This window comes from Oreochromis niloticus, linkage group LG5 (assembly GCF_001858045.2).
Source record: "Oreochromis niloticus isolate F11D_XX linkage group LG5, O_niloticus_UMD_NMBU, whole genome shotgun sequence".
NCBI classification, from domain to species: Eukaryota; Metazoa; Chordata; class Actinopteri; order Cichliformes; family Cichlidae; genus Oreochromis; species Oreochromis niloticus.
The window spans coordinates 14,270,611-14,297,748 of record NC_031970.2 but is presented as its reverse complement, the minus strand read 5'-3'; the positions used below and the strand labels follow the sequence as shown (position 1 = coordinate 14,297,748).

At 37.4% G+C, this 27,138-nt stretch overlaps 1 protein-coding gene across 2 annotated transcripts in view; it reads left to right on the top strand.

The window, feature by feature from the left end:
- rims4 (regulating synaptic membrane exocytosis 4) overlaps positions 1–27,138 on the top strand; it is a 50,460-nt gene that overhangs the window by 6,982 nt on the left and 16,340 nt on the right. The window contains exons 1-2 of one of the 2 annotated variants that reach the window (XM_019359153.2): positions 2,847–3,101; positions 21,887–22,031. In XM_019359153.2, coding sequence (XP_019214698.1) covers positions 3,083–3,101; positions 21,887–22,031 — 164 coding nt within the window. In that variant the 5' untranslated portion in view covers positions 2,847–3,082. Of the gene's footprint in view, positions 1–2,846; positions 3,102–21,886; positions 22,032–27,138 lie in introns of those variants that run through there. The other variant, XM_019359152.2, reaches the window with a different exon arrangement.

The window sequence follows — 27,138 nt, the reverse complement described above, 5'->3', positions numbered from 1 at the left end:
ATGGGGAAGGTTTAAGTACTGAGCTCAGGGTATGTACAATTAATCCCTGGATTCACACTTTTCTAAATGTTCTGTTTGAGGCAGTGTTTTTTTTTCTGCTCAGTCAGGAGAAAAACTGCTTTAAAAGAAAGTGGTCTGAACAGGACATGAGTTAAAGCACCTGCAGACTGGCAAACCAACTCAGGGGCCACCCAGTATAAGATAAATAAGGATTATTTTCAACTGCATAATAATAGGTCCCCTTTAAAATGAAACAGCCACCACATAATTGGGAAAACCAGAACAGTTGTAACTTGTAAAAAAAAAAGGGCGACTGATCCTTAATTGTAAGCCTTTTAATTTAACACATAAGTGGGAAACAAGCTTTGACTTATGTAAATAGATTTTATGTATTCCCTGATAGTTAGAAAACAAACAACAATAAATAAACTCATGCTTACAGTACATGCCCCAGCTGATGACACACAGCCTTATGTAGGCCATGCATGTGTTATCTAGCAACTCAGGTGTCAGGTTTCACCATTTAGGTGACAGACTGACAGCTGAGATGATTCTCCAGGATTACGTTAATGTAAAATATGAAAGCCAGTCATCAGTGTATGCATTTTTTTCTCGTCATCTGTTTGAACTAAGGTCCAAGGGCTCAGTGAATCTCACAGTAATGGAGTTCATTCCAGAAGTAACTTTATGCCGTAAAGCACAAATGCCACTTTGTGCAATAGTCTGGTGGCCCGCTGATTTTCTTATTTTCTCCTTCTGGTTCTGACTTTACACACTTTGCTGCCGAATGTCCTCTTGTTGCACTCAGCTGTGCTTTTTAAATGAAAGTGAAGAGAGTGATAACATAGTGAGAAATGCTCCAATTCAGCAACGTGATTAATGAAAGCTTCTCAAAATGCATTGCTGCATTTTATTCTGAGCTGATTCCCTCGTCAGTGGATGCAGAAACTAATTGTTGTGCCTCTTCTATGATATATTTTTTGTCAAATATTGCTACAAAACTGCACCTGAGCGTTTACCGTAAGCGGGATAAGTACTCGCATCACTGGAAAGTAAAGTAAAGGCATTCATAGCAGCACTCGATATTATTCCATAAAAAAATGTTGCGTGTAAAAAGCTAAAAAATAGATCCTAAAAAAAGATACAGAGAAACACAATCAGTAAAAAAATCACTGTAATGTCCTTAAATTGTAAATAAAAAATATTATTCTTATTGTCAGTAAAATATTTAAATTACATTTGTAGATTCTTAGAAATCATCTGTTTAAAGTAAACATCATTTAAATATCCATAGCTGTGGCTGGTGTTTCTGAGCGATCTATTTTATATATTTGCTTTCTGTGCCATCAACTTGTTTAATATAAAACAATACAAAAGATTTTCAGAGTTAGCCTCCATGTAAAGTTTGTCTAAAATTCAAAACGCCTTTTTTTTTTTTCAAAGTTGCCTCTTTTGAATAAGCCAGCGGATATCAGAGGACAAGATTTTTTGTCTGTGTTTATGAAGATAAACATAAAATTAGACACACAGACAATAGCCAGTAGTTTTAAGATTCTGGCATATTTAATCCGTTTGTTTTCCATGTGGACTGTTTATCTGTAGGCCACCAAAGCCTGGTCAGTACTGCTCAGACTACAAATGGACACCAGCTATTTTCTGGTACCAAAAGACTTGTCCTGCATATTCATCTACCTAAAACGCTGCATCCAGCTTTTGCAAACCAAAAATGTGTTAAACTGTAAAGTCTCACTGGCCGTATGCTAAACACTTTATTGAACACACACACAGTCATACAGTGTATCACTGAATCAGAAATTGTCACTTTGTCACTTTATCAGCAATAAGAGACGACCTATGAGTTACTATAGGTCACTAGTCTGGTGCTATTGCATGTTTTTCTTATTTTATAGTACATTGTGTCATATTGTATTGTATTCTCCCTTTCCCCAAGAACCTTTTTATCTTATTTTAAATTGCATGTTATTGTGTTCTCTACACTGTTGTGTTGTTCAGCCCCTGATTGATCCTGCAAATTTCATTGTAACAGCTCTGCTTGTAAAATTAACAGCTGCAAGTACTTTGAGTAGTGAATAAGACTAGGACAGCACTATATGAATGCAGCCATTTTCCACAGTCCAATACTAGATTTTTTTTTGTCTGTCTGATTTAAAAAAAAATGTTGTGCACAGAAAATACAGCCAGCAGAGACAAGTTCTCTTTTTCTTTGAATGCAGAATAAAAATTAAAACAATAATGTTTAAGTGTTTTAGGGAGAATACTTTTTTCCTCTCAGACTTGTTCTCGTTCATTCTAATCCCGCCATTAATCAGATAGAGGAAAAAAAAAAAAATCTCTAATAGAAACAGAAAGAGAACACGCGCTCCTGGTGCTGCTGTACTCGGAGATTAATTGACTTTATATTTCATTGTGTGAGTGTGTGTGCTGCAGTAATTCTTTGCTTGTGGGAACAAAATGTTCTCATAAGGAGAAGGAAATTAGGAAAATCTTCCAAAGTGGTGATTTTATCCCTTAATGAGCTAATTTAGGATGAAATCTTTGGGTTATTCTGAAGATTAACAGCGGGATTACGTACAGGTTTACACTTGGATTGCTTTGTATATCTGCGAGGACACGTGTTAGTGAGCCTATTTAAAATATTTCAGCTGCAAAATTGAGGTTTTCTATTGAAACATCAAAAGAGCTACCTTTTAGTTAAAGAAGTTAGAAATGAAAGTATTAAATGTGTGTGTGTGTGTGTGTGTGTGTGTGTGTGTGTGTGTGAAGTATGAACGTGCATCAGGTATTATGGCTTCATAAAACAGCTAGACGAGATGTCACTTCTAAAAGGAGGATCTGGGACATTAGCCTTCTGCAAATCAGGAGAGAGAGAGTGAGCAGAATGACATGAAGGGAAATTGAGAGGAAGGGAGTTGGGACTTATGTATGATGAGCATAAGTGGAGCGAGTAAAGAAAAGAAGCAGGATGAAGAAAATGACATGAAGAAAGAGGATATCAGTCAAACATCAGCTGGCGATAGATACGGAGGAATAGGACAAAAGTGGTAAAGGTGAAAAGAAGAGTATGAGGAGGGACGAAGAAGGTAAGACACAGTAGGTCTCCTTTTCCCTTCTTGCTTTAAAAAAAGTTCAATCTTTCATGCTCTCTTCCTTCTTGCATCTCTTGTTTTTTCTTTTCCTCCTTCCCCTGCTCCCCTTCATTGAATAACAACTCGTTTTCTTCTTCAATTCTGCTGTCAAGTCACACAGAGGCCAAGTGTATGAAGAGAAGGCAGTGAAGAGATTAAGGAAAAGAGCAAAATATTTCCAAGTCTGTGCAGTAGTGTTCTTTATGAAAATAACTGAAAGAAAGATGCCAAAGATATGAATTAGTAGCGAAAGAACTGAGGAGAAGGACGGGAAAAGCAGAGAGGTCTCTGGTGTGCTTCTAAGCTAGAGAGACGACCCAGAAAAGTCAAGAGTAAAAAAAATGGACTGCCAGGAAAGGAGGTCTATTCTATAGGGAGGGCGAGGAGGAGGAGGAGGGGCTGGAGGGAGGGAGGTAAAGGCTGCAGGTGTTCATTTGTTATACTGAGCAATATGGCAGCAGGGAGTGTGTTCTTAGGTGTGTTTTAGTCTGATGCGGGAACAGCGATAGAGGTTGTTGCTTTAACACAGTGTTTCTCTCCATGGGGTACAAAAGCACGTCAGCAGAGCCACATGGCAGGGGAAGGTTTGATGAATTTCTTACCCGGAGATTATAATGCAATATGACATCCTCTTTAACAAACCAGCAGCTCGTCTCTCTTTTCACACCAATGGGAATGAAAGGGCTGTGAGGAGACGAAGATCTAATGTTGGCAAATTCTCTGTGCCGAATGTCGCTCACTGCTTTGTGGAAGACAGTTTGAATTTCTCTCTGAAGCCTTATTCAGATTGAACACAAAGCAAAATGGCGTGGAAAATCAAGGAAATGGCAAGGTCCTTTTAGAGACAATTCTTACTGCTTGAAAGACATTAAGGGAATGCCTAAGAGTAATTATTTGGACAGTAAAGGGGATCTCGGATCACCAGTTCAGTCTGATTTAAAAAAAAAATGTTTTTAAATATTAAATAAAAAAGGAAAAGCTTTAAAAGGATGGTAAGTTTTTTCCTATAGCTCACACTAGCACTACTCAGCTTCACAACATTATGGTTTCTTTATTTTTCGAAATCACGATCAGCATCCGAAGCACAAAACAAATGCAATTCTAATTGAAAATAAAATAAAAAGCACATGCCTCCATCTTTACTATAATAATGAATAGCTATGCCACCCACCACAGAACAGAGCCCTATACTGTGCGTATGTGTTGCATTATTGGCTCTTACTGCGCAGGTCTGGGAAAGCGTCATCTTTGTTGTAAAAGATTCCATCTTAAGGATCCTTTGTGTGTCCTTCTTGCTTTCTTATGTTGTGTTGCTGGCAGTATTGTCTGGTTGTGTAGATCCAAACAGAAACCAACATCCATTCAAAAACCAAAAAATTTTTTGTTTGTTCTTTTGTTTTAATGGACTCCAAAAAGACCTAACAGCACTCATATTCAATCCAAATATACCCCCCCAAATAATCCTGATCCACAAGGGAGTGAAGCTGTGTGACATAAGCACAAGCTCAGACCATGTGAAGTATTTGTTACGTGTGCAGATGCATAGTGTTGATACTGAATCTGCTAGCAGTGGCTTCACTGAAAATGTGTCCTGCTGCTACTAAGTTATCCACCTGCACAGTTCACCCTGTGTGAAAAATCACACCCAAAATAAAAAATCTTTTAATTTAATTCACCCAGTGATTAAATTGCTCCTAAGTGTAATTGGAAACTTAGTTGTGTAGAAATGTAAAAGACAGTTTTGTCATATCAGTGCATCTGGCCAAGAGCAGCTCTGTATTTGCATGCATTCTGCGAACTGTAGCATAAAATGTAGTTTAAACAGCTGCCTGATTCCTCATTCAGCAGTATGTTAGGCAAATGTGATGTGAATGCAGCTGACCTTTAAAGCAGGCAGCAACTCATGAGGTTCTAATAAAACATGAGCGACTAGCTATCAGATATTGCGGCTTATATTTATTGCAAAAAGCATTCTCTTGGTGTAGCAGGCCTGCAAATGAATGGATTACTTGCTGACAGCGAGCTAGAACCATCTGGCACTCTGAAGCTTTCTTGTTTTCAGTGATACTAGATAATTGATGAAATAAATCGATTGCTATGCTGGACCCTATTGTAGAATTTGTGCTTTTCAGACACCATTTACACTGGCAACTAACTCACTGGGGGTGCTTAAAATAACTGATCTCCTTTTAAATACCCCTTCAGATTTCAGACTGACGTAGTTCCAAATAGGGGGAGGACTCAGACACTAGGACGAGATGCAGAGATCAAAGCAAGGAGTAAAAATAACAAGAAAGCCAAAGAATTAGGGAAAGGTAGAAAAAAAAAGTATGTAAGACGAGTACAGAAATGAAATGAAGGTCTGAATGATGCCTGACTGTCTTGACAGGCTGCATTGTGACAGCCTGAGAGCAGGAAGTCAAGTTGACGTGGGTTTCAAGTGGAGACAAAGCCAGACGAGACAGCCTCTCCGATTCCTCCCCAAACATACCGTTACATAATGAATGAGAGTGAGATTTCATTCTTAATGCCACAGCCTGTTAACAGCCGTGCTTTGTGTGGTAATGACAGGAAGCCACCGAGAGGCAATTTGAATGTGTTGATCCGACGAGCTTTGACAGCCACCTCCCATTGTCTCTCACGACAGGTTAAAATCACCACTTCCTGCTCAGGCTCCTTGTAAACTGCTGTGATTACTAGAACCTTTAATGAGTTAAATAGAAATATTAACTAAAAAAAAAAAATACTTTTCCTACTTCTTATTTTCCCCCTTTGTCCAATTTGTTTTTGGACTCTTCTTCCTTTCTTTCTTCTCTTTCATCGTCATTTTTCATTGTCTTCCCTCACCTCTTTTCAGCCATCATTGCTTCTAATTTTCTGCTGTCTCCTTCACCTCCTGCTCTCACCTGTCATAATTTTCTCCCTGCTCCTTTTCCTCTTTTGTCACTCCTTTCTTCCTGTGCAGTGACCTGACTTTTCACCTCTCTGTTTTCTGACATTATGCCCATCTTCCGTGCTGTCAAAAACTAGCTATGAGTTATAGCAACTTGGATTTTATTTTTGTTGCTTGGCGAGATGTTGCAGACACCACAGTCCGTGCTTAGACCAATTCCGGGTCTAAATAAAAACTCTCACTCAAATAATTAAATCTATTGTAGAAAAAGAAAATGAATTATTGACAGATTTATTATTTTAAAGCATCTTAGTAAGTGACTGGAAATCTTGATTTCCCATGCCTTTGTTTCCCTCCCTTACCCCTAACTGGTTACAGCAAAAAAAGCCTGGGTTTATCAGAGGTTTCTTCCTGTTAAAAGGGGGTTTTTCCTTTCCACTTTTGCCAAGTGCTTGCTTACTGATGCTTGGTGTCTTCTCTGTATTACTGTAGGGTGTTTACCTCACAATAAAGCACAATGACATGACTGTTGTTATGATTTGGCGATATATAAATAAAACTGAATTTGAATTCGAAACTGAATTAGTCCAACATCTGTATTTTGTTGTGTTTTCTTTGTCCTTTCTTAGCTCGGCTAAAGGGAAGATAACACTGTAAAGCAAAGAACAATAAAACAGTAATGGCTACTAAAAAGGAGAGACAAAACTGCAAAAGTAAAAAAAAGGGTCCTGAAATCAGAATAAATTGGCAGTAATATGATTCAATGATTCAACAAAAGGAAAACAAAAACAAAAAGTACATTATTCTAGATATGATCTAAAATACAAGCACAACACTTCAGTTTCAAAACTTCAGTCTAAGCCAAGCTTGGCCCAGTTTCCAGGTAGAAGCTCTTGAGAAAAACAACCAGTTAAACAGCTTTGAACTACATCTGCATGGTGTGAACTCACTTCAAATTACTACCAAACAGAATCTGCACAGTAAAGAAGAATAAACAGTGAACTACAGGAGACTCAGAGGCAGGCTGCTCACATTATATCACAGCACTGCCCGAATGACATCAATGCTTCCCTTAAATTAGATGTCAGCAACAAGGTGAGTTTGCTGATTGGTGAGCTGGACGGGTCGCCTTTCCAATCAGGGTCGAATGAATCCTGGAAGCAGACTAATTGGCACTTGGGTCCAATCATGGTTCAAGGACTGCACAGCAGGATCTACATATCATGAAAACACAGAAGAGGTTAAGCAGATGGGGGGGCACTGGTCAGGGCCATAACATTTGGCAAATGTTCTTATTTGAGTGCTAGATGAGATTTATCGCCACTCTCGTATCTGTTAATTTTAAATTAAGGCTACAGCTAGCAGCACACCCACCCCACCTCCCCTCCTCATGACCTCCCCCTTCTGATGCTTTAATTTGTGAGCACTTAAGAGAAAATATATCACAGCCACCGATTTCATTTAGTTTTACTCTAATTTCTTAAACTTAAAATGCTCGCGAAAGAGCCCCTTTTCATTAAACCGCATGAAGATAAACACGTGCTCCACCTACTGATGTCTCAGAATTTTAGTAGTAACATTTACAATCCTTTTGTTTGGTATCATAATGCCAATAAAATCAAGCTACAAAAAGCTTAGAAAATTATCTGATGCTATTACTGGATCAACTAAGCTCAGATTATCCAACGCTTTTTGTCTCTGTTCCTGCAGAAGTGTTGCATCTACACTAAGTAATTGAATGTAAAGATGTTCACTGGCTCTAACTGAATTTTCTGTGGAACATGTTTCTGTAATGAATATTAGGAGTTGCTGTAAAGATGTATTTAACATGCACTGAATCTAATGATGTCCTCACATTGGGAGAGATTTTGTGAGTAGAAAATAGTCCATCACTGTATAAAGATATACTCATGGATATTTTCTCAGTAGTGTTCCAAATTCTGTTCACAGCTCTGGGGGTTTGTGGTCTCTTTTCATTTAATTGAAAGCATTCATTTCAAAATTAATTAATTATATTTTAACATCTATTAATCGCCATTTACAATCCCCCGAGAATCAGTTTACCACCAAGAATTTTCTCTCCAACAGCACCTTAAGGACACGAAGACTTTTGTAGTGATATTACGTTAGTTTATCAGAACAAAAAGTATCCACTGTAACACAGATGTTAGGCTTTTTGTTTTATGATAACATGTCTCTTTCTATACATCCTTAATTACTGGGTCCTTTTTTATTTTTAGACAAACCAGTGGCGCACACAGTAGATTATCAATAATCCATGAAAAACAAGACAATTTGTCATCTGGCATTATGAAATTTTAAAACTGTAACAGCTGTTAGGACATCAGAGTGAGCTTGGATTAGCTGGTACAAGAAAATATACTTTGAAAATAAGTTTTGGGATCGTTACTACTTGTACAAAAGGAAATGTGCTTTTTTAGGTCAACTCTAAGTTATGATGTGTAAAATACTTTATAATATTCTGGAGAAGGTTTCCTTAAAAATGACCTCTAGTGTCCGTATAAAATAATTCCATTATAGATCTAACTCAACTTTGGACCATTTCTTTCTAATTTCATTCTCGTTGTTATACTTGATTCTTCAGAGTCCATTTTCAAAAGTCCTTGCTCAGGCATTTTCTTGCTTTTAAAAAAAGTGCTTGTTGGAGCCTCTGCTTCCATTCTGGACCAGTTATTCCTCTTCACTGCCCTGCGGTTCTAATATAGACCTTGGCGGGAACAAATCACCATAGTGCCAGCTGTAATAGAGGTTAGAGGACTCTCTTGTGTGTATGTGAGAGTGAGTGCTTACACAAGGGCTTTTTGTGTGCACGTGTGAGTCCTTTATCAAAGAACTAGCCAAAATCATGTTAAATTTATTTCATTGAAAGGACCAACAAAATTGGTGCTCCTTAAAGTGATTTATTCTCCCTGCAGCAACACAAGAAAACTGTCCAGTCATCGCGTGTAAGTAGAAAAAGGGTTCTTGCACTGCCATTGATTTGATCAAGATCTTATCACTGATAATGTGCTGGATAGAAATGTTATACTAGTTCAGACACTAGTCTGATAAGATAATTCGACACCATATCTGACTTTATTATGCTTCCTTTTCAGATTTTAAAGGAACCTGTTTGATTACCTAAAACTAATTAGTCTTTTAAACTTAAAAAGTTGTCTTTTCAACTTTTTACCTTAATGAGGACAATATTTTTGGGTTTCTGCACATGTATTGTTCTGCATTGTACAGTACCTCAGGTCCAGTAACGTCTTTAGCACTGAACATCCACTTTTGTACCAATTAGCAAATGCTGGGATGCTAATACACTAAACTCCAATGGTACTTACTGCATGTTTTGCCTTATGGTAACTTTGCAAGTCAAAAATCTTTAAACTGCTAATCATTAGAATGTTAACAGTCAGAACATGTTGGGATGCTGATGTTAGCATGCAGCCACTAGTACAGTGGCTACAAGACTGCAAAGTTTTGCATGTAGTAAACTGCGAGATTTTTTTCTTTTTAATCCTTTAAAAAAATTAAAAAAGTATCAGGTTAGAGTCAAAACAGATGTATTAGATAAAAAAACACCGATAGGACAAAGCATTTTTATAAAAAAAAAACATAAAAAACCCAAAACATGAATAGTTATAAATTTATTTGCCTGCAATTGAGTGAAATAAGTATTTGAATTCTGGCTCCAGTGGGCAAGAAGCCAGTCTGTGCCCACATGGCACACAGATTGCAATTAATCAGTCAATAAATTACAGATCCTCCTGATCCTCCTGAAGTCTTGAGTGGTAGAGCAGGTCACCTACTAATCAGAAGGTTGGTGGTTCGATACCTGTCTGCTCCAGTCTGCATGCCAAATATCCTTGGCAAGAAACTAACTCCAAGTTGCTCTACAATGCATCCATTGGCGTATGAATGCATGTGAACCAGTCCATTTACCGTGTGTATGAAGCACACCTGTCCACAGAATCAGTTTCTTCCAGTCCAACCTCTCCACCACTATGGGCACAACCAAAGTCAAATGATGTCAGAAACAAAATTAAAGGCCATCAGCAAGGAGCTTAGTGAGACCGTGACAACTGTTGGTGTGATTATTTGGAAATGGAAGTACTATAAAATGACCATCAACTGCTCTTAGTCTGGAGCTCTATGCAAGATCTTGCCTCATGGGGTGAGGATGATCATGAGAAGGGTTGTGGATCAGCCCAAAACTACACAGGAGGAGCCTTGTTCGTGTGTAGTGCGTCACCATTGGTGACACACTACACCGGTAATGGCACCCAAGGTCCCCTGTGCTTGCAAGCATAGGGAACATGTACAGGCAAATGATACAGAGATGGTTTGGGATAAAGTTCTGTGGTCACATGAAATCAAAATCAAGCTCTTTGGCATTAACTCAACCAGCAGTGTTTGGATTAAGAGAAAACTATCTACCTCCACAGTCACACGTGGAGGTGGAAATATTATACTTTGAGGCTGTTTTCCCAGTAAGGGTACAGGTTGACCTCACTGCATTAAGGGGCCAATGGATAGGACTTGTTTTCATTCATAGGGCTTGTTTTGTAAAAACAACAGATCTGTAATTAAAAAAAGATATTTTATGATAAACTCTCACCCTATCATAGCTGGCATAGGCTCCACCCCCAAGGACCCTGAACTGTAAAAGCAGACAAAACCGAACGGATACATTTTTTTTACCACCATAGGGATTTCATAAAATAACAAACTCTGCCGTTCTTTGGATTTTACACTAAATTATGTAAATATTGAAAAAGTTCTAATGGTGATCAAACATGCTTTGCATTACATAAAATTTTAAAAAATAATTTTACATTTCTTTTCTATCATGTTAGTGGCTTATAAACATCCTTTCGCTGCTTTGTATCTTGCTTGTATCAAAGAGTAAAAAAAGAGTTAAGTGTATGGGGTCTGTCAGACAACGAGGATAAATATAAGTTGTGTAATTCTCTGGAAAGCTGTTTATCACTTTGTTAAATTGCTTCAGTGGCAGAGTACTTACAGTATGGAGGAGCAGAAATAAGTCATCTTTCTTTTTTCTCCCTTTCATTATCACATTTCATCGATGCTGCCAACCCTTCATTTTATCTCTATCTTTTCTGTCGCTCTCGATCCTGCCACTCAAACTCTGTCTTGTTCTTTTTAATTTGGGCTTCTTCTCTTTTGTAACTTGCCATCTTGACAGATATTTTTCTTCTTCCAAGAGGCCCGGCCTCTTTACATTATTTTTTCTTCCTGTCTCTCTTTGTCCTTCTATCGGAAAATAACTAGCCTTTTGCTGAATATAACATCGCTTGTTCTTCTAACACAATAAATGTCTTATAGACGAGAAACAGTCATCCAGTATGTTAAAATCAGAGCAATGAGAATCTTAGATTTGTGTGGAAGTGGTATTCAAGTAAATAATGCATACGTATGCTGACGTCAGTGTCCTCATATCTTCCTTGATGTCACTAGACTGAGCACTTTTTCTCAGAAGCCACAGGGATGGAAAGAAATGATTCACTGAGGTTCTGTTAGTATTTTTATCCAGTGAGTGTTTAGCTGGTCTTACAGAGGGACTTGGGCTGGCGGTGGCACAGGAGGTAGAGCAGGTTATACACTGGTAGATGGTTCGATCCCTGGCTGCTCCAGTCTGCATGCCAAAGTATCCTTGGGCAACATACTGAACGCCAAGTTTCTTTCTGGAATGTGTGTGGAATGTTAGACAGGAAGCACTTGGGTATAAAAAGCATAGAAAAAAGTTCTGGTATGAATAGGTCATTGAGGCATGTTATATAAAGTGTTTTGAGTGCACGAGTAGAAAAGTGCTAGTCCATTTACTTAAGTGTTTGTAGTAAATGTTTGCCATTATATCAAAATCTAATAGCACAAATTCTTCATGTTATATCCTTTATTTAAGTAATGCAAACTGATCATTTGCAATGTGGCTAATTTGGGCGGTATATGACGTTCCTCCCAGATTAGAAGATCTCAACAACAAATACCATCAAATTGCTCATGACAGGATGAATTGTATTACTTTGTTGATTACGTGACCTTATAACTTCGTAGTAATCCCCTTTATTAAAAGTCAGTACTTCCCTTTATTAAATACAACATACACTGTGTTTGGTACTACTTTGTGCATGCCAATATAAAAATTTAGTGTAGACATTAAATGATATTTGACACTGTCCCTACTGTTTTCTTATGCACAATAGTATAGAACTTTAAATTTTCAGCTTCCTTTGAAATTAAGCACAATTCATGGAACAAAAAGCTGCATAAATATACATGAGTGAGTGAATGAGTAGTGAATCATGACTGAGTTTAAAGCTTAAAAGAATTCTTCACTAGTGAAAATGCTAACTAGTACAATGCCCATGTGACTTCTGAAGCTGCTGATGTGAGAATACTTCCTGCTTCTGATTGCCTTACCCAGGCAGCTCCTTTGGCTTAACTCTGTTTACAGTAGCAAAACCACTTCAGAAGTGTGTACTGTACATGGGACAGAATAACTTACGAAGATGGCCTGACCTGATTCTCGATATTGTCACATTTAACGGCTAATGACAAATGCCAACTTATTCCTAAAAAGCAAGGTTTGAGGTTTGCTCGTAGCCATAAGTGTTGCGCACTTATTAAAAGTGATTCAAGGAAAAGAGAAAAAAAGATACAGTAACTGGATGCTGGGAGATGTGCTAGACCAAGTCTGATACAGATGATTACACCCTGCAGCTTACATAACCTAGAGGCACAGGACATTATTGGAAAAAAAAAAATCTCCTGGTTAAGAAAAAGTTAACACAAAACAATTTATTGCTGATTTTTTGGTGCCAAAGTGTACCACTGGAAATCTTGTAGAATCCATAGCTTAGCATTTTTGGCAGCTCATAAATGACCAAACATGTATTCGGCAAGTCTTGCGAAAACGATATGGCTTTTCAGCATGTTGGGGGAGGAGGAGGTCAACCAGAGTGCAGCAAGTTCACTAATGAACCAATGACAAACGAAGATTTTTGTAACTGAGCTTTTCAATCAATATAATGGGTTAATCAGAATATTGGCAGCTCATCAGTAACTTTTTCCCAGGTCACAGGGACATTTATTTCACCTGAGAGGAGATAACAGATAAGGCATGAACATAGAAGAGAAAGCTTGGATTTCATTCTCCTTAACTGCACCTATATTTCTCCCTCTGAAAGGAGTTTGTTAGCAGTCTAGTGTGCACAGTTTTCAAGATATAATTTTCAGGTTTTGTGTGATGGTACCAATATAAGTTTGATCTGATTTAATCTTCTTTAAAATCGGGTAAAGGTCACATCAAATCTGAAAATCTGTAAAAATGTTATATTACCCACAATTTTTCATGGACCGTCTTCAAACTTCACAGCAATATTCTAGGCCTCGGGGACCATGAGTACCTAGTTTGGCTAAGCATTTGACCTTGACCAACATTGTTAGCACTCAAGGTCAACGATGACCTTGAAAAAAAATTAAAGAAACCATATCGAGTAATATATCATATTAGAGGGCTTGGTGAGAACTGGAAAATTCACTTTTTATGTTTCCAATATGATGCCCTACAAAGTCACAATGACATCATAAAGTTTCACAAAACCACACACTGCGTGAATAGATCTTAAAATCTCTTGGTAATATGGATTTCCATATTACCACTTAGTGCTCTCTGAGAGCTCTTGTTGTATACAGTATTGATTTAAATATACAGTATACATGCTAAAACAGAGATTGCATGATGCATGATCAACATGCTCCCCTGGCCAACATTAATAGACTGGGCTGACCTGGGAGGATGGCCAGCTAATGAGGCCTGATGAACACCATAAAAGCCTGCGAATATACTCACTCAGTCACTCCCTTAAATTCACCTTACACCTCCACATTACATCTATCTGCTGCTTAAATTGCTAATATGAATATAAAAAATTCCCTACTTTGTTGAGTGTACAAGTTTTATTTGTATTTTGAAAAACTGAGACACACTTTACAAGCACATACTACTGTACATACTGTGAGAATTTGTACTTACATACTGTAGCTAATAATACAACTTTATACGGGAAATGCAGAAATAAGTAGTCTTAATTAGTAGTGCCTGGTCTGTTGGATGTCTAGTTTGATGTCAGATAATCTTTGGCCTCAGTCACGTCCTTGTTTAAAGTGAGATGAGTGGTGGCTGCCACTTTATCACTCCATCTTGTTCCGTTTCATGTGTAAACTAGTGTAACAAGACTGTTACTGCGAGTGTCCTGTAACCACAAACACAATCTTGTGTTAGTGAGGCAGCTTACTTTTTTATGCACATACACTAACTATACAAAGACCATCTTACCAAATAGTCATGTATCTTGGTGTTAGGTTAGATAGCTTGTAAACAGGGAGCACCAATCACTGTGGTAGAGGCACTGTGTACAAGGGACCCAGGTGCCATCACACTACTGCTTAAATGAGAAGAAACTGATTAACTCACGGGCAGCAGCTGTGCCAATAAACCCCTGCAGCTGAGCAAAACTATCCTGATACTACAATCAGTCTGAAGCATTGTTTGTCGGTTAATCTTCCTATATCTTTGAGCAAGGCATTCAAACTGGGGCATCTGGCCAAACACATAAGACTGTGACAGTACTCCCCAGTGTTCAAAAATAGTATAGCACACTCAGCAAAACCCTCAATTTCTAGGAAGGTTAAAAAATGCTTATCTACCAATAAAGTAATTAGCGCTGACTCCTTCTTCCGGCGTTCAGTGTTCTGCTTTGTCCATCATATGTGGTGCCAAAGCTTTGAAAAGGCAGCTTCTTTTTCATCTCCAGCCTTAGTCATCGCTCGTCATCGTCTGTAGTACCGCTACCAGGAAAGTCATTTTTTAAATAAATGCAACTCTTTCAGTGCCTCCCAGAATCCTCTCAATCTGACAGGCACCTTATGCCAAATCATCTCTTTCTGTAATGAATAGTCTGCTGGTGACAGAGTAATTTCACTCACTGGATATTGCAGTACATCCATTTAGTTTCATTTAACCACTGATTCATCCACAGAGGTTCAGACATGCAGCGATGACTGTCCCTTTTCCAACAAAGTATGCATTAACACATTTCTGCATATGTCATGTTATGAAGAATGGAAACAATAACCTGATTGACAAATTACATATAGATATTTGCTTAAAACTCATCTGCAGAACTGAAATGAGGTGAGACTCTGCCTTTAAATTGGCTATAATATGTACAATACAATTTAGGAGGAGGACTTCTATAAAGTATTCCCAATAGCAGTTTTAGATTTCTGCTTCTTCTTCCCTATGTGAGAAATTAGGTCAAGTTAAAATGCCCCCCCCAATGTGGCCCAGAGGAGGAGATGTCTTCATTAACTTTTGTGGCAAACTCACTGTGGAAGTACAGAAGGGTGGGTGAGCAAATGGATACATCACAATCTCTCAGCATGGCACAGGAGGCAAATACTGCCTCAGAGTGTGTGAAGTTGAGTTTTTAAACTTTATAAAGGGTTTCTCAGAAAAAAAGTCCTTCCTGAGAAAAGAGGGAAGTTATATGATGCTACAGTTCACTCTATGGCAGTAACACTGACAGGGCTTTGACATGATAACACCTCACTGTGCTAGAAGGGGATGTATTTGTGATGCTGTTTGGAAAGTTGGAGAGATGTTGTCTGTAGTTGTACGTAGCAAATTTGACCACACTGCAAATATTATATTTGGCAGTGTGTCTTAAGTTGTGAATCATGAAGTGATTTTTTAAAAATAGTTTTCTTAAGTACTTTAGATACATTAATGATTCATAATGCTATTGACTTCGCTGATACCCTTCTGTTTCCAAATGCAAAACTTCTATAGAGCATGCTATTTAAGTTGCTTTAAGCTGCCCAAGACTGCTGCCTACAGTATCTGCAAGCCACATTGCAACCCACCTCTAACACAGCTGCTCCTTTCAAGCCATATTTGTCTTAATTGAGGACATATTTGACATATATTAATGAATATTATTTGTATATGGGATTCTTGCTACTGCTGTCAAAGTGCCTCAAACTGACTTACAGTCTATCAGAAATATTCACACATATTTGCACAACACAAGCAAATACTTATTTTGTCATTTTAAGACATTTTGCCAGTAAAAGTCTGAAATCAATTTTGGGAGATTTACGTTAAGGTAGATCCCAATTCACTGTAGAAATATCTGCCTATTGAGTGATTTAGGCCACAAGGTATGACCTACCTTGTCTACAAGTCTCCCTGTCTCTCAGTCTGTATGTTGGTCAGATAAGTTGTCTGAATGGGGAGCGACTATTTTTGTATCTGCTCTGCTTTCATTAATATCCCTCTGCTGGGAGACAAACTAATGAGTCCTGGCTCACTGATTGCTACATCACAACTTTTGTGCGTCACCTCAGACACTTTTTGTGCTACATCACAGCAGGCACACTTCATCACACGCTGTGAACTACATTCACCAGAAATGCAGGAGGCTATTTTAGATTGGAGTGAGATTTTATTTTTATTCTTTTTTCCCCCTCTTTCAGAGGTGGAGAACAGAGAGGAGAAAAGACTGGGAGAAATGCCCTTGCTGATATTTATATAGAGATGACATTTAGGATAGTGGGGAAATGGTATTCACCTTTCAAGAGCATTAGGTAAACCTTATCATGTCTGGTGGGAATAATACCCAATTCTGATATTAATTCTTCACTTTCACAAAGATTTACTTTTTTCAGATATTTGATTACTTTTAAAACTTTTTAAGGTGAAAGAAAGGACAGCTCACTTGCACTTGGATCAGGGTTGGGGATGCAGTGAAAGAAAGGAGAGAATTCAGGTTGACAGAAGGAACCTTTGCAGTGAGCTTCCAGATTTCAAATGACTGCACCAGACTTAAGACCCGAGGCATCTGGAAACAAATAAACAACAGCAGCTGGTCTCAGAAGGAAAAGTGGCCGGGCTTAGCTTTCTAAGCAGATGCTGGCTGACCAACATCTGTCATCGTCATATCAGTAAACATTTGAATCAAAACAAACACCTTTTTAGACAATATGTATATGTATATGTATATATATATATATATATATATATATATATACAAATATATATATATATATATATATATTTGTATATTTGGGGGGTTGACAATTCTTTTAAGCTTTAAGTCACAATTATTGACTCAAAATGAAAGAGAAAAGAGGTAAGACAACTTTTCTGATCCAAAGACAGGAGAAATGTTCTCAGACAGAAGGAAGAGGAAAAAAAAAACATCAAGGCAGAAAGAAAACGAGTACAACCGTTACACTGTGGCATGAAAGCCATTTGAGCAGGTGTGTAACTGATTATCCACAACCTGTTTGATGTTTTGAAATCCTGCAGGTCAGCCATTTTTAATGAGAATGAATGACTGCACAGCTTTGATTTTTGGTTTTCACCAACTGTCTACTAGGCACATTTGGGCCTATACTTTCGATCCTAATGGCTCTGTAACAGAACTATTCGATGTCAGATGTGGCCAAATAGTTGTGGCACACCTGGGCCATATAAGGCAGACCTGTGAGTGAGTTTTGGTCACCAGACTGACTGTCAAAAAATAGGAAAAACTGCATACATCTAAAAGTTTTCTGTCGTTCAGTTACAGGCCATGTTTAGTCTTGACTGATGGTGTTACCTGTGTATATATGCAGCAAGGTTTTCTATCATTTTATGACTTGTTAGCAGGCAGTAACTGATGTGACTTCACTTTATAAAGCACTGAAAGAGATGCAAAGATGCGGGCAGGCAGGAGAAAGGAGAAAACATCGCAGGCCTAATGTTTTGTGCAAAGTGTCGGGGACAAAGAGAATCAGTGGAGAAATGCTGCAAATAAAAAAAACTGTCAGTCCTCTAAATTTTAATCTTTTATCTTGATTGCCTGGCAAGATTGCCTTTCACTCTGCTGCAGATAAAGCATGTTCAATTGGATTGAAGTGAACAGAGATAATATCCCATCAGTGGCATGAAAAGGGTTGCAGCAAACCAGAGTGGTAGATGTGTCTCCGGCCATTACCCACCTGCTGTATTAGTTATGTAACTCTACTCCACCTCAATACACCACCCGTGACAAGAGGTGACAGGAGGCTACACACACACACACACACACACACACACACACACACACATGATCTAGTTTCCATTACTTCAGAGGACATAACATGAACTTAAATCCATTTTCAGGAGACTCACTTTAAGCATAACCATACTTAGCCCATAATGTTAACCTCAAACAAAAGTTAATATTTTCTTTAACCAAGTTTTTATTCTAAAAACAAAGAATTTCTACCAACAGAATTTGGTTCTCAAGTAGAAGTTGTTTCCACAAGCTTTGTGTCTACGTAACGTAACAACATAATGGAAACTCGCACAAACACTAAAACAAGCTAATAATATGCCCCTGTGTTAAAATGCTCACAGAACATCCTCACCGCTGTCTCTGGTTTGACTGCAGTCTCCATAGTAATGGCATCTGTGTCCATGGCAACCATGTCCGTGTCACTGCTGGTGACACAAGCTGTGTCCAAACCACTTCCTCATTGGCTCATGCATCACTCTTCATGTAAATAATAAGCAGTAAATTAAGAGTTTATGAGAAAGACAAAGAAAACTTGTTCATTGTAACCATTTTTCTCGTCTTAATGATCTATAACATGAATTAACATGACACTTGTCATGAATAAAGCTCTGTAAATATGCTCATGTAAAGCAGAATTCAAACTTGTACAGAAAAAGAGACAATAAAACCTTCCTAAACCTTTTCTACGACAAACTAAGAGAACTTTTGAGTTACTTTTTTCATTTTCATTTTACGAGATGGCTGCTAGGTGGCAGTTGCTTCTTGCCCTATTTTTTTGTTAGAATCTTTTTAGAACACAAATTGAAACAAAAGCAAAGTGAATATCTTTGCTTAGCCATCATTATCTTACAAAGAGTGCCACTGACCAATAAGAGGATTTGGCCAGAAGTGAACTAATGGAAAGGACTTATTTTCCAGAAACGACAGGAAGATTTGGTTAAAAGCACTTGTTGTGAGTAAAGCTGCCTAGCTAAAACATAGCAATACAAGTAAAGTCAGCAAATGTAACACTGCTCAGCCAGCAAATATTAGCAGACCAACATCCAAATACTCTTGCTGTATCTACTATAAAACACAATGAGGACCTGTGTTGAACATTAGCAGTTAGCAAAGTTGTGCGAACAGCAAATAATACAAATTGTTTGTGTTCCACAGCATTTGAAAGGCATTGCAAGCATAAACTATTCAGCAATATTTTACTAGAAGTCTGAAACTTCATAAAGGCCTTTTAATGTTAACGAGATACTAGTAAAGACTGGCAAGACTTGTGACTCTTGTTACCACAATAGTTTGGCAGGAGGATTGGGAGTAAAGCAGATTTGTTTGCTCGTAAATCCAGATGCCGGGTAAGATTAGGATTAGGAAACTTATTTTACAACTCTAAAGGTTTTTATGTGGATATTCAGGTTGCTCACCATGTCACACGCATTACATCTGCATTCTGACCCAATTTTTTGTTGGTCATTATCTTTATAACCATGGAGTTTTAAGCTTGTATTATAATATAAACCTCTCTGAATGGAAACATTACATAAATGCTTGAGATATGAATTGCAGCAGATGCATATTGCTGACTTGTGTCTGTATATGTTTATGATATTGAAGGATTATTGCTGCTACACATTTTTGCACTCAGTCCACAGGGCTATATGTGAACTGGCCTTGGTCCACACTCGGCTGTCATGTTTGTTTGCTTTGGTTCGGGTATAGTTTGATCAATTTGGCTAAGAATCAGGTTCAGTTGCTGTAACTTTAGTTACTGAGAATTGTGTTTAATTTGTCTAGCTTTTAAGCAATTGGTGGCACTAGAAATTTGGTTCATCGGTTAATAGAAGTTTGTGCTGTGTAAAGCAAGGTATTGGTATCAAATTCCTGGCTTATGTCAGGTGTGAGGTTTTGGAGCAGCATTTTCAAAGTGTTACCCAGTTCTCTGTAGTTACACTTTTTCCTTGAGCCACCATACCACACTCAACTTTTATACAAGGAACAAACCCAGGAATCAGCCATAGACTTAAGATAGAAATTATTCTGAAAGGGATGTGTCACAATGACTGATTCAGTCAAACCTTTTAAAGGCTGTCTGTGACCTGTTTGTCGTCTGGGGTAGAGTTTAGGTTCCCAAGTACTTCATATGAAAACTAACATTCATAGTTTCTGAAAATATGCTTGTTTAACATGTGGATACATCTTAATTAGATAGTAGGAAAAATCAATGTCCCATGTTTAGTTATGCAAAAAACATGTTACGTTTTTTTTTCTCTAAACAGTTGTTGGATGTCAGTATCAAATCCAAAATGGTTATATGGAAACAGCAGAATTCTAGGAAGTGCTGTGTGAATGCAGGAAAAAAAGGGATCTTACACATCAATAACTTAAAAGCAATATGAATTATGCTAAGTAAATGGAACAGTATCAAAGCTTTCTTCTGTCTACCAGTACTATGTTTTATTTTTCTTAAAAATTTCTTTCACTGCCTTGAATTTTTACCTTCATTGGTTTTCTGGACTGCACGCTATACTGACTTTGGTATTAATGGATGACAGTGCATCTGTGGACCAACACAGGAGATAACTGATCACACGAAACCAGTCAGCAAGCAGAAGCAAGTAACCCAAATCTGCCAGCGTCCCGTCCCACTTGAACACGATAGAAATAGCACCATTCTAGGTCGCTCTTTAATAATTGCAGAACTAACTTTCACAGTACTGTGCCCATGTAGTTGTGTGTGAGAGTGTGTGACTGTGGGTGCCTTTTTGTTGACATGTATTTCATTTGGGGGATTTTACCCTTTATTCAGTTATTTAATCACTTTTGGCATTTGTTTGAAAAACACTCAGCTTCACAAAATTAATTTTGCATGGTCGAGAATGTGTTTTAGGCTGATGTATTTGAGCGACTGTGGTGAATGTGTGTTGTCTTAGTGTGTTTTCCTTGCGGGTGTCCTGACCATTAAAAGGAAAACATCTTTCCTGTCCTGTTCTAAAAACAAGGTCGAAAGACCTCCTGCTCAAACACTTCATTATGAACTAAACCAACATGAACACCATCAACACACAAACACACACACAGGACACCTTGAAGCCAGAGAGTGGTCCCATAAAGTGCTCCGTACATCGATTTTGTGGGCTACTTTGCAACAAGATGTATGTCCCTGCTTTAAGGAGTAATCGAGTGCTTTTGTCCTTGGCCTTGTTAAATTTCTCATCTCTCTGGTCGTCTTTCGTGTGACACTGATGGGGTCACAGCGGGACACACACATACACAGCTTCAACAAACCTGACATCCTGTTCTGTTTATTTTTTCCAAACCACAAATAAAATATTAAAAATGAAAACTAGAGGAAAATCCTGCCACAAGAAATGCCAGTCGCATGCAGTCACTCGCTTACTTTAAAGTTGGTTTGAGTGTTTTATTGTACTCAGTTTATGTGATGAGATGTATAATAGTTGAAAGTGATTCATCTTAGCGACTTTTTGTCTATTTTTAATTAGAAGCTAATTTGCTGCAAGAAAAGGATAAATAACAATCTGTACTTAAACTGAAAATCCTCTCGTAGTAATGCCATTAGCAACACTGTACACATGTCGAAACAAGGGATTGTATAAACTAAAACAACTGTAAGAATTTTAAAGCTATGAGACATACACAACACTGTACTCTATTCACATGTAGCTGAATTCAGGTTTTATTTTTGTGTGTTTGCTTACCTGCAGTGGATACAGATGGCAGGAAGTTGAAGGGAGCTATCCAGAGGAGCACAGAGACGGGGCTGGCTGTGGAGATGCCCAGTCGAACTGTTCGCCAGGCTAGCCACGAGTCCATAGAAGACAGCATGAACAGCTATGGCTCTGAAGGGAAGTAAGTAACAAATACTACTTTAATTAAACACAAATACAGCATTCTGAATCTGAAAAAACTAAACTAAGCAAAAGTCAACATAAAAAGTCCACATTTTGGTAAAATTACAAAAAACCTGCTACAAAGTCATCACATTAGGTCCTCTCCAATATGTTTTTACAGCTCTTTTTCTTTTTGTTTTACCCTCCTTCGATGGTAGTTTTTGTTGCCGTTACTTGGCTTTCTTTATTTTAGTTGTTTAGGAACAATTTCCTGTAAACTTTAGGCTGTAAATTGGATTTTTTAATTCATCTTGGTTGTTGGACAATCTATTTGGACTTTAAACTATATCAGTAAAACTACCGCAGACTATTTTGAAAATAGCACATTTTTGCAAAGATTCAAATTCAGTTCATTCAAACTTAAAATGAAGAAAGAAATATATTTTAGTGTAACAGAATTTCAGAGATTTGATTCCTTTGGTTGAGGTTTTGCAATCAGAAGATCCTGTCACGCCTTTGTATTTTCAGGTTATTTTCTTCCTCGTGTTCCTGTGTTTCTATTACCTGTCATACAGGAAAAAAAACAGCAATGTCTTTGATGCACAGGAAGAGAGAGAGAGCATACAGAGCACCTATGACATCAGCAGTAATAGTGTAGTACTACTGAACACACACACACGGACACATGCAGATAACTGCCAACCTGGCTACCAGCTTGAATTCCTACCGTTACATAACAAGACAAGTCAGACAGACTGATGTAGGCTGGGAGGGTTTACAGAGGAAGAGGGGAGGGACGAAAATAACGAGAGGATGATTGCATCATTGAGTGTGTTTGTGTGCATATTAATATTCCATTTATATTTGGAATATGCAAATACGTTGTTTATGAGCTTCTGCTTAAAAACATGGATTACTTTGCATAGTATAGAACAAAAAAGAATACATTAGCTAGATTTTAATGATGCTAGCTTATTTATTCTTTAGTAGCAGAAGCAAATCCTTTATTAATGATGAATAAATCAAACAGAAGATGTCAGTCAGAGTCAACATACACAACTATATGAAAAGAAGAAGAAGAAAAAGACAACCTAATTGATTGTTTCCTAGAAGTCCACAGTGAAGCCTTAATCACTGTGAGGTTAAAAAAATTAATGAAGGCATTACAGGCACAGATGAAAAAAAATTTAAATGACAAAGAGAGCTTTGGGAGGAGAAAGAGTGCAAGAAAATCTGTGTTCACACGAGGCTCTTTGATTTAGCTTATTCAAACTCTACAGTATTTACTGTTCTTCCATATCCAAGTCACTTTAGCAAAACACAGCACACATCGGATCACATCATATGTTGTCTAGCTTACCTAAATGAAGCTCAGCCTTTTACCACTTATAACACACACTATTAATTTTAAAATAGTTTAAAATACAATCCCACCTGGGTCATAAACAGTGCTGATATGTATTTCTATTGAAGTGATTGTCCGACATAAAAATGTTGACATGCTACACCAAAATGTAGTTTAATTGTTTTGCAAAAACAATTACCATCTTTGTTCATACTATACATGGTTGATATGACAAATGTAAACACAAGGATATCTTGGACAATAGCTCAGAACAACTCGGGTGGCCTAGGACTTTTTTCCATTTAGTGTAATTGTCATCATATTGAGGTAAGTTCAAGTGTTGTTTTTTTTAACGTTCTTTTTTGATTATTTTGGGCATTTTGTTATTTGGTTTAATATGAATAAACAGACAAGCTCCATAGTAATATGTTTTTACTTTATATTATCTTCCATTTTAAGATATACTCGTCTGATTGCCATGCTATGATTTGTTCCTATAAATTATTCTACACTTGTTCTTTTTCTTTGTCAAATACCATACAGACTGCTCCTGTACTCTGTATCATTATTTTAGCACTTTGCAAAGACAAATTAAAACCTTACATGGCCAACTTATTTATGTAGATTGATTTATTTCAGATTTCCATAACAATGTCAATATGCTTGACAGCCCTAATTCTACACAAGAACAAGGAAGACCTGTTTCTCTCTTAAATCCTATGACTGGTCTTTCCCAAACTGAAATGAACATCATTTGTACATATTTGTGTTAATTGTGTTAATAAAAAATAATTATTGTAAACATGACCCACATGGAAAATACATTGGGGAAATCAATTCAATAAATGCTCAAAAGATACCAGATCGCTTAGATCGTGTAACTAACTGCTGTTCCAGTATGTTCAGCTCTATTCTCCATGATTGTCTCATTTAGCTTTTTCTTTCAGTTTTTTTTATATTAAAGCACATTAAAAATCCCTTAAATAAATTATATAAAACCAGAAACAGAACCGGCCTTTAAAATCTGTGCATGCGCCATGCTGCAAGCAACACAACATTAAAGGGAACAACAGTTGACTCATTAAGCTGGCTGCACCACTGCATCATTTAAATCATCCGCAGCAAACCACTGCTCGTCTTCCTGTCTGTATTTCAGTCTTTACGTCAGCTGTTTGGCTCAGTCTGCTGATTGAAAAGCTCCATCATTCTCTATGCACAGTCATGAATAAGCACTTTGTTAGCTAACACCATCCAATCACACTTATGAGCTTATTGATTTATGGTGGGAGCCATTCAGGTTCCAGTGAATGTGTGCGTGCACGGTGATTGTGGAAAATGAGGTAAATGGAAATGTGTTCCTTTGTGTAAGAGAGAAACACGCAACTGTGACTCTTTTTAAAAGGAGTCATCATTTTAAAAAATATCCAGGAAAAAACATGTTGACATTTTACTGGGTTCATGTTGTAAAATTATAATGTACTCCTTTTTCTCCTGACAACCAATCCTTTGTCAGCAGTGCAAAGCAGTGCTTCAGCTGCACTGTGACGCTTTAAATTTTAGTGCAGTATGTGTGGAGCTTACGATGACAATGATGACAAAAAACATAAAAGTAGTTCTGTTCAAATGATATTATAACAACAGAAAGACAGATTTTTTTTTTACCAATATCTTTGTAAAATCTGCAAATATATTTCCATATTTATTTAACTTTACAATTAATGACAGGTTGTTGTTGTTCTAAATTCCAGTGCATTACAAAAAACTGAGTAGTATGAGATCTTATATTTATGCTTTTCCCTAAGTTCCCATCGGTTTCCCACTTGTGGTTTACATTGAACGTCATATTTCTGCGAAACAGCAGTGTAATCCCCAGATGTGCCCCACACACTAACATAATCTAAAGCTCAGGAATTTATCACCCAGTAATACCCACTCAGCTAATGTTGTTTGACTAATATCTTTGCATGCGTACCCATGATACACATATACAAAGGTTTTTACCTCATTAGGAATGTAATTTCTTCAGTATACAAACATATTAATTGATGTATTCTGTTAATTGCATATATGCAGCACTTTAATACTTTGTATATTACATTCATGCATTATGCTCACAGAAACAAAACAAAAGAAGAAACAAAAACATGCTGTGATGTACATAGACCAGCATGCTACAACATAATGTTGATTATTACATGATAATGCAAGGTTCTGTTTGGAAACCTCCTGGCATTTGTGCATGTTACTTAAAACCCACTTAAATATTTGTTTTTCAGATGTAATTTCTCCAAACAGGACAATGCACCACATAAGCTGTCCAAGAATGACTCGAAGTTACACAACAAAAAGCCCAAGATCCTGATTTGGCGTCCAAACTCCCCAGATCCCAAGCGTCCATGGGATGTATACAAACAACACAGGGGAAAAGATAAAGTAACGAGATGCAAATGAGAGTTTGGGATTATCTTTCATCCCCTAAAATTGACATGTAATTACTTATTATATGCTGCCACCTGAATGTAAATTACTAATTTAAATAATTGCTTTCCTTTATTATACTGAAAGACTTCTAAATTATTTTGTAATGAAGCATTTGCATACTCGGTTTGCAGTTAGTATTAAAGGTTAGACTTTGTGCTTTTGTGTGACTTTGCTCGAACAATCTAATAACTGAAGACAAAGTCAGCATGGTCAGAGGAGAAGCAGAAGAAGAGAGGGGTATGGAAAAGAGATAAAAGTAGAGACAAGGAGAGAATGTTATCTCGTGGGGCTCGAAACAGCTGCAAACTGCATAATCTGAGAAAAAGGAGGAAAGAAAGAGACTAATGAGAGCTCTGGAGAGAAGGAGGAGAGGTGAAAGGAAAAGAAATGACAGTGAGAGAGGGATGTGTGTAGTTAATCTTTCCTGTCTTTGTTTGCTCAGTCTCTGGCTGGGAACATGGCTAATGACTTTATTTAGAACCAACACGTCCTCATAACTAAACGACAGAATGGGTTGACTGCCACTGGCTCTAAGTGGCTGTTAGAGAATGGTGAATTATGTGACATATATTACTTTCCCTACTCTCTTAAATGTTTTTTGAGTAATGAATAAGTTCTCCAAAGAACCAGTAGTCACATTGCACATTTGTCGTTAAATTAAATTATTGCCAGCGTCCAAGTTGTGAAAAGTTCATTGTTCAATTTTATGCATGTTTCAAGGTTGTATTACACTCACAATTGTCACTCACACCTGAGATACAGATACAATATATATACAGTATGTCTGTGTGACCTTTTACATCATGTACAGTGCCATTCACAGGCATAGGCACACAAACACTGCCTGCCTCATAGGCCTCTTTTTAAAGATACCAAGTTCCTACAGATTTAAATGAATTCTTCTAAAATGCATGCATGCATTTTACTACAAATATAGTGGCAGTCAAAAGTTTACAGTGTGTCCAAACTTTTGACTAGTGTTTTACAAGCATCCTTTATGCAATATGCATATGTACAACTTTTAAAAAGCAACATGTTTACACATTGTACCTTGAGGTGCAGTCAACAGATGCCATATGGACAAAAGTAGTGGGCAGCACCTATTTTTAATTCAGTTGCTTTCATTTCTGTTGTCACAGATGTATAAAATAAAACACCTGTCATGCAAGAATTTGTAAAACAATTGTTAAAAAAGTACTAAAGTGAGTACTAAATAGTCACAGAATTCGAGTGTGCTAATAGGATAAGATGCCTCCATTGCAACAAGTCACTTTGTGAAATTTTGTCCCTCATAGATATT